The sequence below is a fragment of the Larimichthys crocea genome, chromosome VI, assembly GCF_000972845.2.
Source record: "Larimichthys crocea isolate SSNF chromosome VI, L_crocea_2.0, whole genome shotgun sequence".
Taxonomy (NCBI): domain Eukaryota; kingdom Metazoa; phylum Chordata; class Actinopteri; family Sciaenidae; genus Larimichthys; species Larimichthys crocea.
In genome coordinates, this window is record NC_040016.1 from 20,950,909 (window position 1) to 20,971,466 (window position 20,558).

The window sequence follows — 20,558 nt, forward strand, 5'->3', positions numbered from 1 at the left end:
AATATAATATGTGTTACTATGTATTCATTGTTGAGTTTGTGTCACCTTAAAATGCAGCAGGTCTTTTTTACCTGCCACAATGTTTGTACAGTAGCCCTAAAACAGACAAATTCTGGCTGTAGACAGGGTTTTTAAGAAGAACAGGGTGAAGCGATTTGCATGCCACTAAGTTCTGCACACTGGACCTTTCAAGGAGAAGTTCGAGCTTGAGACAGAAGTCGAATACCACTAAAATCATAGGCCCGGCGAAAGATTCAGAAGTTACAGATTTACTAATGTTCTCTGTTTATTTGTCTGTGCAGTGCTGGTGCAGGGAGGACGGGCTGTTTCATCGCAGTGGACATCATGTTGGACATGGCAGAGAATGAAGGCGTGGTGGACATCTTCAACTGTATCCGGGAGCTGAGATCACAACGGGTCAACATGGTCCAGACGGAGGTCAGTGTGCATTTTTTTTTTGTTGGACAAGCATAGTTCAAATTCACTGCTGAGGAAATCTGAAAAAAAATATATATGCAGTCTTGTACCAATTGATTATTGATAGGAAGTGGTAGCAGGACTTAATGAGAAGTTGTACAGCAAAAAGCTTTTGCTCAAAGTCTTACATTATCAAACTCTGTAATGCATCCAGAAATATTTCACCAAATGATAAAAATAAAACAGTGACTTCAATTACCTTCATTAACTAGCAGCATGCTATCTGTGAATCCGTCAGGAGCAGGAGTTTCTCAGTAGTTTCTTGCAGTCTTGAATCATCCATCACAATCAGCCTATCAATATTAAACATTGCCTCAATAATAGATGACACTAGTGCACACACACACACACACACACACACATATAAAGTATACACAAACTCCCAAAATCAAACCCTATGCACAGATTTTGGATTCTTTGTGTCAGTGTGTGTGTGTGGCAGCTCTCAGCTCATGGTAAAGAATATACACATGAGCACAAACATGTAAATGTTCCATCCAGTTAAATTACTGTTGTTTCTTCAGGGCCTATGCATTTTTCTGTTCACTCACAGTTTCTTCAGCAGGTGTTGTTGAACTAACCAGAGAAAACTGAATGTGAATAGAATGATTCTCCCAACTAGAGCTAACTGGCACTTCAATTAGAGCTGGCTGATGCTGATCTGCACCATCGGGTCAAGAAGAGTTTAAAATTGTAACATTGTTACTCGATTTATCCCTAAAACACGGAGGATCCATTTCCTAAAAGGTTATTTTTGTCTGCCAAGAACTCGGGTTACTTACCATCTTTTATACAGTGTCGTAATTTGTTCTAATTTTGTACTATCAGTCATTTTTAAAGAGTCTGTGTCTTCGAATGTTGGAACGGAAGTATTCATTTCTTCTCTAAGCTACCTTAAGCCGACCTAATCCATCCCGCCTCTGGATTCCATTTGTACCACTGATGAAAACCTTGCATATCCAAAAAGTCAACTTCACTAGGAATAGAGAGAAAACAGCCTCGTTTTCAGAGTGACAGCTCGAGCTCGGAGCCTGATAATGACTTCTGAATAAGTTTGTAGAAGTGCGAGGTTCAGTAAAGTTACCCAGGGCATCACTTTGAGTCTTTCCACGTGACAGCATTGGTACAAAAGCTACTTTTGCATGTCTGTGTGTGTGTGTGTGTGCACTCACACTTGAAACCGAGTTAAATGCATCCGGCCTTTTGAATGTGTGTGGGAGCAATTTGTGTCAGTGAAGCCGCTCGACGCTAATGCTGCTCCACACAACACAAAGCAATTAATCTTTTAAAAGGCACAGGGGAACGATGTGTGAGGGGTGTGTGTGTCTGTGTGTGTCTGTGTGTGTCCAATGTGCATGCGCATGCGTGCATGCATGTGTTTTTTTTGCATGCATGTGTCACTGGAGTAGGTAATGGCCAGGAGAGGACATTTCAGTGATGCTTTCGAAACTCTCCTGCCTGCTCCAAGGACAACAATTAACATTTGACAGAGGCAGAGATGAAAGCTGAAAGCAAAAAAAAAAGAGAGAGAGAGATGGCAGGCGAACAGAAGTGTGAGAGGAAACGAGAGAAAGAGAGATAAAAAGTGAAAGAACCGTAGACAAAACTGGAAGAGATAGCGTGAGAGAGCGAGGGAGAGGTGAATTAACATGCACAGCGGCTGCTGCAGCTCACGGTGACTGAGGCTTTTACCAGCGAGCTTGTTGGAACACAAAAAGGACACTTGATCCAGAGCACAGAAACACTGCAGGGCTGAGCACCTTCCCCTTCTGATTCACTTTTTAGGCTGCCAAGAGAGCATGAGCACAAAAAAAAATTAATGAATTCACACGCACAGATCAAATAAAGACTGTGTTTACAGTGAGTACGAACACACCTTCCATCCCAAAGGTGTCAGTGCCTACAGCCACGCTGAGAAACTCCACATGCAGGTTACAAAGCTCCGTCTACTCACAAAGGACAGAGACGTGTTTGTCTTTTTTCCCAACATTTCTTTGATCGACTGCTTTTTTACTCATGTTCCAGGAGCAGTATGTGTTTGTTCACGATGCCATCTTGGAGGCGTGTCTATGTGGGAATACAGCCATACCAGTGTGCGAGTTCAGAGCCATTTACTACAACATCAGCAGACTGGACCCACAGACCAACTCCAGCCAGATTAAAGATGAGTTCCAGGTGAGAATGCACGTTCATACTTAACTAACCTGACCCTGGAAAGTCAGTGTTGATAACTGTTATGGATGTTTATATCCTTAGGTAACACGAGGTCCCGTGTGGGCCTTGAGGTCCTCAGCAGTATTAGTTGTTTGTCTTTGGTTGGTAACAGTAGGTGCCAGTCTATCTCAACACTGTGGTGACCAGGGTCACAGAGACCTGTTGCTGCCTTCATAGACATAATAGATAGCTTGTTGTTGACGTTCCAATCTGCGTAAACAGACATCTGTGTCTCCAGACTAGAACATGCTGACAATAACACCTCCATGGGTAAAGACATTCTCTGTGACTGATTCTGGCCGTGTAGTATTTGTGGTGTTATCTTGGGGTTTAAAGTCGATCCACCAGGATGAGTTGGGCAGAATGTGAGACCGACTCAGGCACTTCTGATGAACTTTGAGAGTGTCTCTAATTCTCCTTGATCAAGCGTCAATAAATAATACAGTATAAGACATCAGAGGCTCCTGAACACTTTCTTCCTTCCTGACCTCACCATTGACCTTGACTTCAGCAATTTCTCTACAACAATAACTGTTTGGAGAAGGGCAGGCACTTCCAAACCAGACAGGCCAGGTGATTGGATATGACTGGACATTGGTTTAACTGGAGACTAAAACTAAAGACCAAGACTAAATAATGTTTTGGGAACTACATTTTCGTCCCCATGTCAGCCTCCATAATGTGACTGTGGACGTCTTTGTCCTCACAATCCAAGGACCCAGTACTTCGGTTCCAGCTCTGATATCTTGTTCCATAAACAGGCTCTTTTTCTAGGAGGGGATAGAAGGATTAATGTTAATAATCTTTTCATTTCTTTCTGTCAGACACTGAACATAGTGACCCCTAGAGTCCGTCCGGAGGACTGCAGCGTGGGTTTGCTACCCAGGAACCACGACAAGAACCGCAGTTTGGATGTTTTATCAGCAGACCGATGCCTGCCTTTCCTCATATCTGTGGACGGAGAGAGCTCCAATTACATTAATGCTGCATTAATGGATGTAAGTGTATACATCTCAGGTTTATTGTCTCTCTTTTGAACGCTGCAGAGATCTATGAGCACTGCTCTTTTTGTATTTTGTGCTGGCTGTGGTTGTTTATTTCTGCTCCATCTGAACACTCTAGAGCCACAAGCAGCCAGCGGCCTTCATCGTTACCCAGCATCCTTTGCCAAACACCATGGGCGACTTCTGGAGGCTTGTGTTCGACTACAACTGCTCCTCTATCGTGATGCTCAACGAGATGGACGCAGCACAGGTACAAACACACAAACAATACACGTGTATTTCTCTGTTTTTCTGCTTCTGGCAAACTCGTTTTTTAACAAAAGAGAGCAGACAGCCGGGAGCTGACACATCGACTGTTACATCACGGGGCCTGATCAATACAAGCAAAGACTATTTATGAATGTGGATGTGTATCGACAGACCTTGGAATTTAGCCCTGACGACTGAGAAGGTTTTAGTTACAGCTTTGTACAATCATACCTGTGACCATGAGCCGGATCTCCATGGATGATCCAAGGTCACATCCTCCACTGTACCCCCAAAATATCATAATATCATAATCTATGTCATAATCAACCACAGTTCAAGCTCATAGTTTTCTCTGTACAGACATTTGAATACAAATAGGAGCCAGCTGGCATTTGAAGAGAATAAAAACATGTTTTTAAACGGGTGTGGAGATGGAAAATTAGTCGATATCACAGTTCTGTTTTCATCTGTTATTTTCCAACAGATCTGCTTTATCTCCTTGTGATCCTGTATTATTGTATTATATCCCACATTTGCATAATTATTTTATCAATCCTCAGTGTGGAAGTATAAAAACTTGAAAGGGGGATTAGCATCCAGCCACAGAGGTGATAGTCTTCATCATCAGATGAAGATTTTTTTCCTTTTCAATGATTTGCTTGTGCTCGTTATGCTATTTGAAATAAAATCCATCAGGTAAATGATTCTCACTCTTTCTCCTCTTCATCTTCATCTTTCTCTGTTCTCTGCAGTTGTGTATGCAGTACTGGCCAGAAAAGAGTTCGTGTTGCTACGGTCCCATTCAAGTCGAATTCATATCGGCGGACATCGACGAAGACATCATCAACCGAATCTTCAGGATCTGCAACATGGCCAGGGTACGCACAAACTCAACGCCTTTCAGGGTTAAAACGACAGGTTCAAGGTTTAAATGAGATGTTTTAATAATAAAATATCCACATCCATAATCGTGTTCAGTCTTCTGAGAAGGCTTTCCACCAGTATTTGGAACCTGGCTGCAGGGGGATCTGCTCCGGTTCAGACAGAAGAGCATTAGTGAGGTCCAACACTGACGTCGGCCGATAATGCCTGGCTCACACTCAGCCTTCCAGTTCATCCTAAAGGTGTTCAGATCTGAGCTCTGAGGGACAGTCGTGTTCTTCCACACCTCCTTCTGAAATCCTTTTTTCTACGGATTTTGTGCACGGTTGTTTCATCAAGAGAAAAGTGCACTTTCCTTTATCTTTCCAATAATCCAATGAGGAATAAGTCTGACCGTGAATTTTGTGATCTGTTCAGAGTGTCAGTGCCAAACTATTTTACGACAAAAGTCCCATAAATTTAGGAACTTTATGGACTTTATTTGGCCGGTAACAAGATGGAGTAATCATCACTTGCCTGACACTTAATAGACGAAAAAATCGTTTTGATTTTCCAGATAAAAACACTCGAGAATGTCATCTTTGCCCTTTATTTGACATATAACAATAGATAGTGAAACAACACACTCAGGAACACAGTGTAACAACACATAAAAGGCATTTCTCATTTCGTGTGACCTTTCCTTCCCCCCCTAAGCAGCTGGCAAGATGATACCGTAGCAAACCGACTACACCGCTAACACACTACAGCAGCCGGAAAATGGCAGTGCGGTGGTAGATGGTGGCGCAATAACAACAGAACATTTCGAACACTATCCGCCCTCCTCGGCTTCTGCCACCTGTCCTTTCCTTTCACTTTGTCACCTTCTCGTCTCTCCTCCTAGCGTCTGAACTTTTCCTTCCTCCCCTCGTGCCTCCTCTTGTTACTCCCTTCTCATCTCATTTTCTCACCCATCCATGACGGTACAACTCTAGTGGTGCTCTAATGTCTGCATGCTCCTATAGCGCTTAGTGAACTCCCCACTACCCTACCCCTCTATATTCCACCTCTCCCTCTCTCTCGCTCTCAGACACATCACCAGTCTAGCGTGAAATGGCTCATATCATCGCCACAACAGCACATCTCACACTGTGAGAGAGCGGCTCCAACTCAGCAGAGTCGGTGCCACCGACCACTAAGCCATCAAATGAAGAGTAGAGAGTGAAAGAGCAGGAAGGAGAATTAGAGGTTTTAGTGAGAGGGGGGAGGGAAAGGAAAGAGTGATGAGGGGAAAGAGTAAGTGAGAGATCAGAGGAGGAAATAGGGTGAAGGAAAAAGAGAAAGTTTCAAATAGGAGTTGATTGGAAGGAGAAATGGAGGATGTCGAGGGAAAGATGAAACGGAGGAAACGGATTAAGGAAGAAGAGCAGAGACGAGGAAGCAGGTATCCTGGGAAGATGCAGCCGTATCTGCTTGTTGTGTAAATGTCGATGTGCATGTGTGTGTGTGTGTTGCAAACCTAGCAGTAAATCAGTCTGACAGTGATGGCGGGTTTTGGTATTTTAGTTGGTGGATGCCAACTGCCTCAGGCCAGACGACAAAACATTCTGTCTGCTATGAAATTGAATTAAACATTACGAGACGTCTTCTTTGTTGACTTCAATCCTATTTCTTTTGAAAGGGCGTTTTGTTCAGAAACAAGAGACAGCCGAAGCACAGCAGCAGTGTTAACACATGAAGAGTGCTTTATGTATCCGTTAAGTATATCATTATCAAATGAGAAGACCAGCAGCTCCTGCCTACCAATGCACCATGTTTGATATCTTATTTGTCCAGATAACTGCTGGAGATTCCACAAACCAGGAAAGAAGTACTGCTTAGCGAAAATCAGCTTCTGTAAATTCAAAAAACAAACCTTTCAGACTACGCTTTAGTCTTTCTAAATGGCTACTTTCAAAAATGAGGTGACTGCACAATCCTTTTGAATCACAGCTTGGTTCAAAAAGGTTTGAGTAGAATGGGACAGAGACGGGCTTTTCAGATCGCACATGTCAACAATCAAAGCATCTGAAGCAACACAAAGAACCTTTTAGACTCAGTTTTGGATGGAAGAAGAAAAATAATTGTGACATTCACATTCACATTTTATATTTAGGCCTAATGAGGCATTCTAGATGCAGAAATTGTCCTGAATTGATCCTGATATCAGACTTGAATGATTTTGTGAGTGTAGCATTTGGAAGCAAAGGTTGCGTTTGACTTTCTTGCTGTCTGTCATAACAGATTATGCGTTTATAAGGACATTGAGGGTAAAGATGAACAGGGACACTCAGCTCACAGTCTAAGTTACTGACTGTGTTGGTTATGAATTACAGTAGAAATGATGGACGGCCTTCAGATTTCAGCCTGTACAAATATTCAGTCAACCTCGCTTGGAATGTTTCATTTGTTGATTCACTTTTACTACATGTTGACCAATTTTTTGTATTTATTTTTTCTCCAGCCACAGGATGGTTACCGCCTGGTGCAGCACTTTCAGTTCATTGGCTGGCCGGCCTACAGGGACACGCCTCTGTCGAAACGATCCATCCTCCAGTTGGTCAGGAGGTTGGCTAAATGGCAGGAGCAGTACGACGGAGGAGACGGGAGGACTGTGGTACACTGCCTGTAAGTTCAACACACACAGAGATGCAAAGGTGAAACATGTTGAGATAGACTTAATGATAAAATATACTTCCACCTTTAAAACAAAATCTCACATTCATGCAAACACGTGCACACACGTAAGATGATATATGCAATATATGGTATTTGTAGACTCATCCATTTCTCTCTGTCAGGTCGTCCTTTCATACTTTATTTTCCCTCACTGATCTGTCAAATATACAGATGGTCTGAACTCAGCATTTATCTCACTCCAGGTACCTCTGAAAGCCAAACATACACAGCACGGGGCTAAAAACTTTAAAAAGATGGTTCATTAATGACATAAAATAAAGTATTCATTCATTATACTTTGATAACAATGTCAGCCCGGCTCGTACTTTAAAATAAGATAAAATATGCCTCGCATTCATTTATGAGTTGGACCTTACATCTCTTACATTTTGTATGATCTCGGATGATATATTACAGATCGCATGCATACGTAAGTGTACGTTATACACCCAGCCTTATTTAAAGCCAGAAATCATCAGTGCAGTTATGAAAACTGCATGCAGTAAAAGCCTCAGTCAGTTATAACAGCTGCAATTCTTTTCAGATTAGAGCACTTAAGAGACCGCTGGGCGATATCACTGTTAAGCTTATGTCAGCAATACATACAGATGAATTAGCTCAGTGCGGTAAGAAGTTTTCCTACTTAACCACTGTATCTGTTTTAAATTTGGAAATACGTCCATGTTAACCAACTACAGACCTGTCTCAAATCTTCCTTTTATAGCCAAGATTGTTGAGAAAGTGTTTTTTTAATCAACTCAGTAATTTCTTAAACTCCAGTGGACTTCAATTTAAATTTCAATCATGTTTTCGAGCTCACCACAGTACAGAAACAGCTCTTATTAGAGTGTTAAATGACATAAGGTTGAACACTGATTCAGGCAAGGTATCAGTTCTGGTCCTGCTGGATCTCAGTGCTGCGTTTGACACTGTGGATCACAGCACACTGCTGAACAGGTTGGAAACATGGGCAGGACTCCGTGGAACAGTCCTAGAATGGTTCAGGTCCTAAACAATCGGATCGAGTGGCTATGACATGTGGGGTTCCTCAGGGGTCAGTTCTTGGACCCCTTTTGTTCAGCCTATATATGCTGCCTTTGGGTCAAATTCTGCAGAATTCTAACGTCAACTATCATAGTCATACAGATGACACACAGATATATCTTGCGCTGTCCCCAGATGACTGCAGTCCTATAGAGTCATTGTGTAACTGTCTAGAGCAAGTCAAAAATTGGATGAACCAAAATTTTCAAGAAAAAACTGAGGTCATTTTTGGCAATAAAGAGAAGAGGGTTGCTGTCAGTAAACACCTTGAGTTACTCTCTCTAGAAACTAAAGACCAAGTCCGAAACCTTGGCGTGTTGATGGACTCAGATCTGACCTTCAACAGTCACATAAAATCAGTCACCAAAACAGCCTTCTACCAACTTAAGAACATATCCAGAGTTAAGAGCTTTATGTCTTTCAAATCTTAGATTCACTAATACATTTTACGCTGCGTACGGTAAGAAGCAACACGTTCTCATGTAAACTCATCAGAAATGGCAGCTTGGTCAGTGGTATGCTTCAAACTAGGATGCTGCGGTTGTGCTTTAACATCACTTTTACATGTGCAGCAACAATTAAGATGCAACATCAGGCGAAGTCAGCGATAACGAATACACAATGTCCAGTTAGACTTTCAAAATAAAGCTTACTGAGAAACATTGGACACAGTCGCAGTGTGGTTTAGATTACTTGTTTCGGTTAAAATAAGTGGGTAACTTAAGTATCATGTAGTCAGTGATGACTTTCAGTTTCACAGTGGATACAAACAGCGTTCTCCTGTGTGAAAGTCCTGTTTTTGAACTCTTTATACATCACCTGACTTGAAAATGTCACGCAAAAACATTACACCAGGTGGGCAGAGCCATAAATAATGTCAGAGCACACAGGCCTACACTGAAAAAAGTGACTTTTTGGTGTAGTAAACTCTATTAGAGTAACTGTAATCATTTCTACCTTGTATTTTTAAGATTCAGTGAGAACGTTATTGGAGTGTTTTAAGTCAAATTAAACATTGTATTAACGTAATACATGAACTATGGGGGAAGAGTAAGTTTTACTTTTGTTTTCCTCATACTATTTAAATGATTAATAGTTGTATGGACCTAAACCTAGAAATACTACATAAACAAAGTGTAGCAATTTGAAACACATGCTCGGCGCATGCGCACAATACAACAGGCCTAGCAAACTTAATTAAAGTAGACTTTACTTAATTAGTTTAAATAAATGTAACTTAAAACTTGGATGTAATTAAGTAAATGTTACTTAAAATCTTCACGTTATATAGTAAATTTTACTTGACACTAGCAAATAAGTGTTACTTAATATTGCAGCATTAAATTTTACTTATACTAAATACTTACAATATATTTTTAAGTAAATCTTATGAGTTATTTTTTTCAGTGTACATTGTCCTAGTTGAAGCATAAAGCCGCTGACCATCCTGCCGTATTCGATGAGTTTGTAGTGAAATCGGACTGCAGGACGTTATAACAGGCGTTCAGAGTTACAGCAGAAGTAGCTGCGGTGTCCTGAGTAGTGTACTCGTTTGTACACGAGTACACAAACACTGCTCAGCTCCGTACAGTTCCTATCTGAGCAGAACAAATGAAGCTGATGGGAGGAAAACGGAGGCTGTAAAATCTACAGACGAGAGATTACAGGGAACTCCACTAACAACAACAACAACACACACTGACAGGCCCACACACTCCAAACATTGCCTCAAGCACATCATTGGTGCTCATCCAATCAGCTTCCTCTGTTGCAGCTCATTGGGCCAATCAGAATTGGCATTGATTTGTTTTGGGGTTTTTTTTTTTGTTTTTCGAGCTGCTGTGAGGTTTCATTTGCTGTCCGTGTGTTTTTTGTCTTGCTGTGAATGAGAACTTTAAATTTTTCATGTAGCAAAGTAACTTCATGTTCATTCATTGTTGGATTTTGGAAATCTCTTTTTTATCTAGTAATAGTTTGTCAACTGCTGAATCACTATCTTCTTACAAAGCCAGTAAAAGGAGCCAGTATGAATTCTGCTATCCAAAAAAATCAAACGACCGATGGGTATTAAATCAATACTTAGTGTAGATAGTGACAGATACATAGCCGATCTTTGACCCGCAGCTGAAATCAATAACCATAGCTATCGATTCCACTGGCTTAAGTCTTCTGGTATGTCCATCTGGCATTTAAATTAAGTGTTAATGATGATAAATGTGAATACTGGAAATTAAACACACACATGAATCATTCAGGAGTAAAATTCTTGGGCTCTAGTTGCCCTCCCTCACCCCACCTGCAACCCTGACTGCTATGCTCAGCCACGAGTAAATGTGAGTGACGGGGGATACAGGCTTTCTCTGCTTCTGGGTAAAGACAGATACACCGGCTAATCAGCCCCGGCTATTGATTCCACAGACAAAGTAATACCAGAGATAAGGGGAAACATAATGGTTCAATCAGTATTGCGGTGAAAAAGGATTATTTCTCCGCTCTTCACTCGTCCTGGAGGTTGGAGTCTGATTTGTCTTTAATGCTGAGTGCATGTCTCATTTTCAGAAAATCACACTCGTGGGGGGGGAAGCTGTTAGGGAACTGTAAGGAGCAGCACAGTCAGTGCTGTATTTATTTAAATAAGTATATAGATATATATTTTAGATAGAGAGCAATAACAAACATTGGGGCTGCTTTGTGTGTCTTGTCCCAGATCCATAAAATATTCCCATCATGTAGCAACTTCATGAGTGAAATAATGTAGTTTCAAGTATTTCATAAATGCCACGACTCAAACATCAACTATGACCATGGATTTCTCTCTAGCAGAGTATTCAACATTAATTCTCAGACTGGCGAGCATAAAGAAACCAAAGAAGAATTGCGTGAACCGCATACGGAACACAATATTACAAAGCCATCTCATGACGCCTCCCATGCAGAGAAGGTCTAGACTGCACACTTTATAATATTTCTCACCATGAGCACACATGGTATTGGTAGTGGACGTCATGCAGGACCTCAGCAGCAACCACAATCCCCGATCCAGCCGTGATCCATGAGATCCTGCACGGGGAGAAAGCACAAAACTCTGGAGGGTGGGAAGAAGCTAAATTAGTAACATGCATTGATGGAAAATGAATGTGTACAGATGGAGAGGGAGAGAGGTTCATGATAACATTTATGAAGATAAGAACTTGTGATTTCCTTTAACTATTTTTGCAAGACATCAAGTTTTAAGTGGAGGAATGTGTCTCCGCTTCGTACGCGTTAAGAGTTTCTGGTCATTTATTTTTCATAAAATGCAGATCAGCGTCTTTTCAGCGTCTGATCTGCACAACGTCGGCCAGCTAACTGCGAAAGGCGGAAATTCGATTTAACAAACGGCTCGCGAAATGAAATGTTCTGCGGCTTCTGTTGCCTCGCGGTTTCTTTTTTTACTTACAAGGAATGATTAAACGGGACGGGCGAGGTTAATAAACTACCCGACACACTTCCTGTGAAAGTAACAGCCGCTCTGGCCCTGAGTATCACTTGAGTCTTGGCCTGTGTAGATTTTTATTGGGTTTGCTGGTTGTTCTTCAGTAATTAGGTTTCATGCATTTTAGCCCTGAGATGTTATCTGTCAGCACTAATGTAAAATGTATTAGCTCAGTTCTTTTATTTATTTATTTTTGTTACCCTCACCTAGAAATTTGCTTTTAGCGTCTAAAAAAAGTGAAACTAACATGAAGGCAGAAGAAATACCTTATTATTTATTACACATATTAAAAACTTGTGAGTCAGTAAATTGAAAATTTTATATTTTGCATTGTTTTTAACCTTTGAAAGCATTACATTGTAGAATAATAAGTTCATAAAATATGATAAATTACCCACTTATCTGATATATATGATTGCAGCAGCCCTGGCATTGCTGATGTAGAGTAGTCCAGACGGTGGGTGATTTCTGTGACGGCTGCCACTCCACCTCTCAGCGGCTGAATGTTTTATTCAATGGGAATACTGGAGGGATTCATCTGGAACCGGCTGAGACGGCAAAGTCTGGAGCTCTTTTCATGGTGGACGGTCTGACTGCTGGCTGGCAGAGCACGGGCTCCTGTTTGGGGCCACACAGCCAGTAAACACACAAATATATTTGCATCACCGCGTCTTTGTCGGCCTCCAGACTAAAAGTCTAAAATATTCCAGTTTAAGGTGAACAGATCTATTCAGACGTCTTAAATCCATCAGCGGAGCTCGTTTTCTTTTAGCAGTGACGGGTTTCTTTGTGCTGCATGTTCAGTCTGTCACTTCCTGTCAGTCTTTGTCTCATTTAGTCTTTTATCATTGTACTTTTTTCACTTTGGGTAGAATTAAAAACATCTTCCAACAATGTCTCAAACTCGACTTAGTTACCGTAGCATAGTTGGGCTTTGTGTATTGTTCTCTTTGTGTTACAGCTTTTGCACCATTTTACCCGCATACGAAACAGACACATCGCTTACATTGGAACATTTTTTTTAAGAAAAAGTAATTTAGGAGCAGCTTAGCACTCCATATTTATCAAAAGCAGCAGTCTGGACACACCCATGTAGCGTAATGGTTTGATGTGAGTACAGTCTCCAGACCTGTCCTGTTCTAAGGCCAAACATGCAACAGAAAACCAGCCCTCCTACACACAAACAAACACGAGCCTACGCTTTAAACAACACAGCAACAAATCATGTTTCTTATAACCTGCTTTTTTTCTTTTTTTCATATTAAAACCCACTGAAGACTTTCTCAGTTTGGCGTTTCGAGGGCGTTTTTTAAAGGTTGACACGAGCAAACCTGCAACAAAGCAGAGGCACGAGAATAGCTGTGAGGAAAAAGTGAAATTTGATATTCTATGATAAACAGGTTTTTAAAAAGCTCGGCTCCTAGGGTGATAAAAAGGGAAAAAGCAAGCCCTGCTGTTCTGTAATGGAGGGGAGTGAACATCTGTGACTTTGAAACAGCTGGAGCAGACTTCATCTTTCTTTCTCTGTCTATGACCAGCGTGGTCAGGTGATTCTGGCCTCTGCACGTTGGTTTTCAGGATGATGTTGTTACCTGATAATGAAGCTCTTGTATCCTCTTCCTCTTCACCCTCCTTCTCCCTCTGTCCTTCCTCCTCTGCAGTACTGGCGGAGGGCGCTCTGGAACATTCTGTGCCATCTGCAGCATCAACGAGATGATCCAGCAGCAGAACATTGTGGATGTTTTCCACACCGTCAAAACACTGAGGAACAACAAGACTAATATGGTGGAGACTATGGTGAGAACGAACACACACACTGCATCACCAACATTATTCATTTCTTAGCGACTTCAATTTAATCTCATTGCTGCTTTCAGTGAATATAGACTGAACACAGACAACAAGCAACGACATCTAACAAGAAATTAAACCGAGCATGTAGCATGAAGTCAAGTCTCTAAGTGTTCAAACTTAAATTAAAGGCAAACACAAAAAGATGCATGCACGAGAAAAAGTTATCACGTATAATACCGTATTTTCCTGAATATAAGCCGCACCCACTAAGTTTTTTTAAATACTTAAAAATGACATATATAAGCTGCACCGGACTGCCGCCGATATCCAGGTTGAGAAATGAGACATTGACACATTTACACAGAAAGATTTTGTACCATAAATGTTTATTTATATCGTCTTTTTACATTGAATGAGTTCTTCCCGCTGCGTTAACGCCAAGCTTACGTGCAGCAGCTCTATTTCCTTCCTGGATAGTCAGATCGACGACCTTCAACTTAAAAGCCGCATCATACGAACTTCTTCGTGTGCTTTCCATGATGAGGGGTTGAGGGTGTGAAAATAATTCGCTGTTAATAATTCGTTGTGCGCGTTGTATTGCATGTGCTAAATAAAAACTGTGCGTGTTGTTTTTGCACTTTCTGTTAGAGCGCCCTGTGGCGGCTGAAGAAAAATCAATAGAAATAGAAATCTTTGTATAAGCCGCATGGTTCAAAGCGTGGGAAAAAAATAGCGGCTTATAGTCCGGAAAATACGGTAATATATAAAAGTGACAGAAACTTTTAGATTGAGACTTCATTGCCTAGATGAAGAGTTTCCAAACTTTTTCTTCATCTCAAGACCCAAAAAGAAAAGAAACTTACTTTTTTATATTTGTCGTGTATCATTTTGCAGATGACTCACCTCTGTTCATTCTGCTCCCTCCACAGGAACAGTACAAGTTCTGCTATGAAGTGGCTTTGGAGGCTCTCAGCTCCTTCTGATTGGCCGTGAGCTGAAAATCTCCTGATTCTGATTCGCCGTTGATGCTACCTGTCACTCTCAACGCAACACTGGGACACACTAAGTGCAAAACTTGCTTCGTGTTGCCCCCCCTCGCCACCACCATAACCCCAACCTGTGAGCATGTGTGCCTGTGTGTGTGTGTGTGTGTGTGTTTGAGAGTGTGTGAACAGAGGGCATGCTTGCGTGCTTGCATATTTGAGCGTGTGTATCTATATGTGTGTGTGTGTGTGACAAAACACACACCCACACACACACAACCTGTACAGAAAAAAAGAAAAAAAAAAAGCGACAAACATACACACTGGTGATTTTCGTGTGTGTGCTCGCTTCAGCAAGACTCGGACTTTACATGCTTGTACAAAGAAAAAAGAAAAAATGATATGTTGAAAAAAAAAAATCAGATATTGAACAAAAAAAAACAAAAAAAGAAAAGCGCCACTTTTTCCTTCTCTATCTCTCTGTCCTCTGCTGGGCTGTGATGTGACTATTGTACAGTATTTCCTTTTTAGATATATTCTACGCCTTGAATGTTGTCTCCCTCTGAAGGCTGGATGCACACTGGAAGATTTTTATTTTTTGGGGGTGACTTTGACATTTAGCTGAGGTTCAAAAGAAGCATCGACTCCAGTATTCATCCACCCAGAGAGATTTGTAGAGCGGCCTCAAATGTGGATGTTGTTGTCGATGATTCTTTTAAGTGGATCAAAGCAAAAAAAAAAAAAAAACGTGTTAATATTTCTTTGAAATCATAAGCTGATGAATCCCCTTTGAGGCTATGGCCTCTTAAACGCTAACGGTACTTGTTATTATTCATAAGCGGTTACAAAGAATTCTCAGTATGGTTTCCTTTCCTGCGTTTTGCATCAAGTCAACAGTTTTACTTCTGCTGGGGAAAAAGACGACGAAACAGGAAAGAGTGCATGGAACACCAGACGAAAGAGGAAAAAAAAAATGTTTGTGTAAAGTCAGGCATGTCAGAATCTCACAGTGTGCATCCACCCTTACTGTAAATAAGATAAGACAACCACAGTCAAACAAACAAACAGACAAACTTCATGCACCAGACACATTCAAAGTGACGGTTATCATTTCAAACAGTATCAGTCAGCGTCATTTTCAGCAACTTGGTGATTATACTTTGGATCTTACGTTACCGTGCTACGAACTGTCCGTTTCGACACGTCGTCCAAAAGAATCTAAGATATATATTTTTGCACATTCAAGCTGACGCCCGCGTTCTGAGTCGACTTACAGCGAGGGAGCAAGTTTGCAATTCGATGTATGTATGTAGAAGACCTAAAACAATCAGGTCGCCGTGCATATCTTATGTGGAATCAACTTTACTCGCTGCAAATGAAAAAAATCAAAACGGTCACTCGAGATGAAAAATACTAAAAGTGTAACTTATTCCTTTTTGTCCTATTGGTTCATGTGGTTTTGGAGTACTCGCCTTGCTTTGACTTGATGAAAGGAGAATGAACACACTGGGATAAATTATTAACTGAAATCAAGACAATACGTGTGCACTCTCCAAAATGAGATTTTAGAAATAAGTTGCAAATTAGACTTGGACACGGATGACTGCAGAGGAAACACTTCCCACTGTGATAGACTTGTCAAGTTCCTTTTCGTTTAGATCAGACATGCATGAAATGTGTCCCCCCAGCCAGCCATCTACCATCAAAGTGACAACACGAAGACAAAGAGACAGGTCACATTTACTTTTCCTCTGCAAACAAAGCTTCAAATTTGCCTTTTTTTTCCCGCTGAGCCTGCTGAGGTGTGCACGTTTAAAAATTCATTTAACAAACTCACCTCCCGCTCTGAGAGGAAATGAATTCAGCTGATGATTGACCCCAGGGTGAAAGAAGGTCAACAGGGCTGACAGGTGCTGACTTCAGCTCATCATTGTCTCCTCGTTTGATGGGACTTTTAACGTTCATATTTCTCTAGAGACAAAAATATTAAAGATATGCTCCCCGTTTTTGTTTAGGACCCTCTGAACTGTGAAGGACTGTGATATTTGGGGACAGGATAGTCACAGTGTAGGACAGGAAACCAGATTAAGCAACTTTATAAGCCCAAATCTTAAGACAAACTATAATCATACAACATGTCATTTACTTTTGTCATCAGTTCATACCAACAGGTGTCTGTTGTATTTTGAGACAGTGGATTACCCAGTTTGGAATAAAACTTTTCACAAAAGGTGAATCTTTGGTGAACATTTTTATTTTTTATTTTTTTATTATTAGCATTGTAGGTGTCAATGCTTTTGGCCAGTACTGGCATACTTGTGGCAAAATGTTGTGCAAACCTGTTCAGTCTGCGCTTTCTTTTTATTTGTTTGCTGGAGTCCAGTCAGGCTCGTTAATGGACCTATCAAGACAAAGAGTGTTGTATTGAAGACAATGTGAATGCCAGAAATGTTGATTTTTTTTAAATTTTATTTCCACTAAGGCTTTATTTTATTGGCTTGATTCATGGAAGTTCATCTGTATTATATATTTTGTTTTTTTTTTGTTTTTTTGTTTGTTTTTTTGGCGTCCTGAATTTGTACATTTCTTTTGTATAATTATTATTCTGATGATTATTTGTCTAGCAATGTGTTGTTTAGATCTGGTGATGCCATTACCATTGGTTGTTTAGTTGTTTGAAATGTGGTTAACATGAAATAAAGGGACCAAAATGTTGAATGTGATCTCATTTCTCTCTTTACAGCCTCTACTTAATGATGAACATTTCATTTAATGAGCATCCTCTTCAATTTAGCAAAATTTAAACACATTTGGGGTATTCACATCGACTCTGCTTTTAGGGTCTTCGAATTTTTCCACTTATTAAAATGCAATATGTGTCTGAAAACATTATCAATATAAGGATAAATGCATGTTAATACAAGATGTAAATGCTTACCAGCTCGCGTTGAGTACTGATCTTAGGTAGGTGCCCATGTGGCATCTGTACGCAGGTGGGAAAAGGATGGATGACAACTTCTTTTATACAAAGAAAAAATATATTCATAGACCATGTTTTACAAAGTTTGTAAAGTAACACTTACAATTTTTGAAAGAAGTCTGGGCTGATTTGCCACAACTTCAAATCATTCACATGCAGGGTTTACTTTGAGGGCTCGAGATGTGATCTCAGTGAGAATAACAAAAACTCAAAGGCAGTCCGAAACTTTTGCAACAAACATGATCAGTACAGTGATTGTCCAGACCAGAGTGTGAACTTACAGTAACCCTCCACCACTGTACCCTTCTGCTTGCACAAGTCATAGGTATTGATGGTAAGTGTTTTCAGGTCTACATTGCCGTTGCTGACCTTGTTCTTAGCTGAGCAGAAAAGTTTCCACCATGGATTCCAGTACGACGCAGGAGAAGATGGACGACACAGGAGAGACAGATGATATGTCAGCTAAAAAAAGATTCAATCAATACGTCAACTCTTACAGCCTTGATTAAGCACAGAGTGTAGTAAGCAAAACATAAAGTCAGTCTGAAAAATATGTAGTGAAAAACATTCAAACTACTACTATGTGCAGCAATACACCTAAGGTTACACTAAAGGATCTTTAGATTACTGTAGAGAAAACATTTCTGAGATGTACTTTGGGTTTATTATGTAGTGCCTGATGTGAGTTGAAGTAGATGCCTGCAGAAATAGTGTTTTAATCACTGGTATGGAACATCCATCCAGTCATCTGGGGTCTGGTCAGAGGGGCAACAGGTTTAGCAAGGTGTTGAAGACATTCCTTTCCTTCCTGGAAGATCCCGAGGCGTTCCCTGGCCAGATGCACTACATGGTCCCTACAACAAGTTGTGGGTATCCTCCCCGGGGCCTCCTGTCAGTTGGATGTGCCCAGAACACCTCCAAAGGCCCAGGAGGCATCCTAATCAGATGCCCAAACCATCTCAGTTGTCTCCTTTTGACATAAAGAAGCAGCAACTCTACTGCTGAGGCCAGCCAGCCTACGGAGAAAACTCATTGCAGCTGCTCATTCATTCTTTTGGTCACTACCCAAGGCTCATGACCATAGGTGAGGGTAGGAACATAGATAGACTGGAAAACTGAGAGCTCAGCTCCAACCCACACTCAATTTTCCTATAACCTGTGAATAAGACCCCACGATATTTAAACTCCTACACTTGGTACAGCAACTTACTCCTTATTGGGATGTAGCATTCCACCTAGATGAGTTGGAGGTGCTCCCTCTCATCCCGGCCAATTCACAAACCGCCCCGGTGCGATGCCGAATGAAGGCAATAGAACAGGGGTCTCAAAACTACGGCCCTAAACATGGCCTATTTTTCAAAATTGCATTTTCCTATTATAAAATATCCACACTTAATGATTAAGCTTGGTATTCTAATTAAAATCTACCTTATTTACAAACTATTTACAGTACTAGCTAATTTTCATCCCCTCACACAATGGTATATTCCAACGTGACTTTGCTCGTGATCATAATCCGCGCAGTCAGATTCAACTCGGCGGGTCAGGGACGGCCGCACGGTGCGGGACGATCCCCTCGTGGGACCTCTTCCCGGCGCTGTCTGGCCTCCGCCGGGCGCATTTCCTTCGTGGCGGAAAGGCTGGGGGGCGAAGGTGCCTCACGGCTCCGGCCGCAAGCTTTACAGCGCCCTCCTGCCCGGACCTCACCGCTTCCCGGGGCCGTGGACTTAGTGCTCGCTGCGTCCTCTCCACGACTGTCGAATCGTAACTTATCGCAACTTTCCTCCTGCAACAAAATCGCAACAAAAATGTAAAAAGCACCGCAACTTTTTTGAAAACCTCATGCAACATCAGCGATTTTAGGCCGCAACTATTTTAAAAAAGGCCCGCGAAATCCTGGTGGGACTGATATCATTTCCGGTTATAGACTGGGCCCCCCATCACAGAAAGGCAAGTTGATGTGGCCCGCACCAAAAAAAGTTTGGGGACCCCTGCAATAGAACAACATCATCTGCAAAAAGCAGTGGCACAATTCAGAAGTCCTGAAACTGGACCATCTATACGTACGCTGTCATCATCTTTCCAAAATAATATTCGGTAAGAAACAACTAATAAAAATGGTTAAAAGTGAAGCTAACGCTCACAGCACACTGGGAATGACAGCAATGTTTCACAAACTTTATTCTATCTAGCTGTAATCTGGAGAGCTCCATGTTTTGTTTACTCTCCTCCAAAGTCTTGCGCTCTCATTATGATCCCTGAGCTGAAAAGAAGCAAAAAAAAAAAAAAAACCTCAGGTCTTTATAGGCTGATTTTTTTTTCTCTCTTTCTAATCAATCAGAGTCAGTGATGAACGCAGCTCCAAGCCAACGGCCTCATCCTTTATTTAGCTGGTTGATTCCCAAGGAGCTCATAAATATGCATGAGCTCGCGATTAGCATAGGCACCAAGGACAGGGCCTGTACCTTGGCATTATGACGATCAATCAGAAACACTAAGGGGCTCCTCAGAGAGAAGCTGTCTGTCAGCTTGGCTTTGGGCTGAGTTGATGCACGCACACACACACACACACGCACACACACATAAAAAAAAAGGTATGCTCAAAGCATACATAACACACAAACACACACATCACACAAAAGTCTGCAGAAAGCATGTATCTTCAGCCACACACACAGAGGTAGACAAAAATCACACAAAGCATGTACACAACAGACAAGGTTTGCACAGATACACACAGAAACAAACCACACAGACAC

At 41.3% G+C, this 20,558-nt stretch overlaps 1 protein-coding gene and 1 long non-coding RNA gene across 14 annotated transcripts in view; one reads left to right on the plus strand and one right to left on the minus strand.

Annotated features, from left to right (window-relative positions):
• The window catches only part of ptprt (protein tyrosine phosphatase receptor type T), a 345,472-nt gene extending 330,349 nt beyond the window's left edge, over positions 1-15,123 (plus strand). For all 13 annotated transcript variants that reach the window (XM_027279178.1, XM_027279180.1, XM_027279182.1 and 10 more), the window contains 8 exons: positions 303-438; positions 2,503-2,652; positions 3,516-3,689; positions 3,814-3,945; positions 4,697-4,822; positions 7,309-7,472; positions 13,704-13,839; positions 14,766-15,123. In XM_027279178.1, coding sequence (XP_027134979.1) covers positions 303-438; positions 2,503-2,652; positions 3,516-3,689; positions 3,814-3,945; positions 4,697-4,822; positions 7,309-7,472; positions 13,704-13,839; positions 14,766-14,819 — 1,072 coding nt within the window. In that variant the 3' untranslated portion in view covers positions 14,820-15,123. The remainder of the gene's footprint in view (positions 1-302; positions 439-2,502; positions 2,653-3,515; positions 3,690-3,813; positions 3,946-4,696; positions 4,823-7,308; positions 7,473-13,703; positions 13,840-14,765) is intronic.
• A 1,481-nt stretch (positions 15,124-16,604) lies between these two features.
• On the minus strand, positions 16,605-18,295 carry LOC113745840 (uncharacterized). The gene is made up of 3 exons (XR_003462446.1): positions 18,169-18,295; positions 17,758-17,837; positions 16,605-17,220 (listed from the first exon to the last, which is right to left on the minus strand). It is a non-coding gene; the product is annotated as an uncharacterized LOC113745840 (long non-coding RNA).
• Between the last annotated feature and the right edge of the window lie 2,263 nt (positions 18,296-20,558).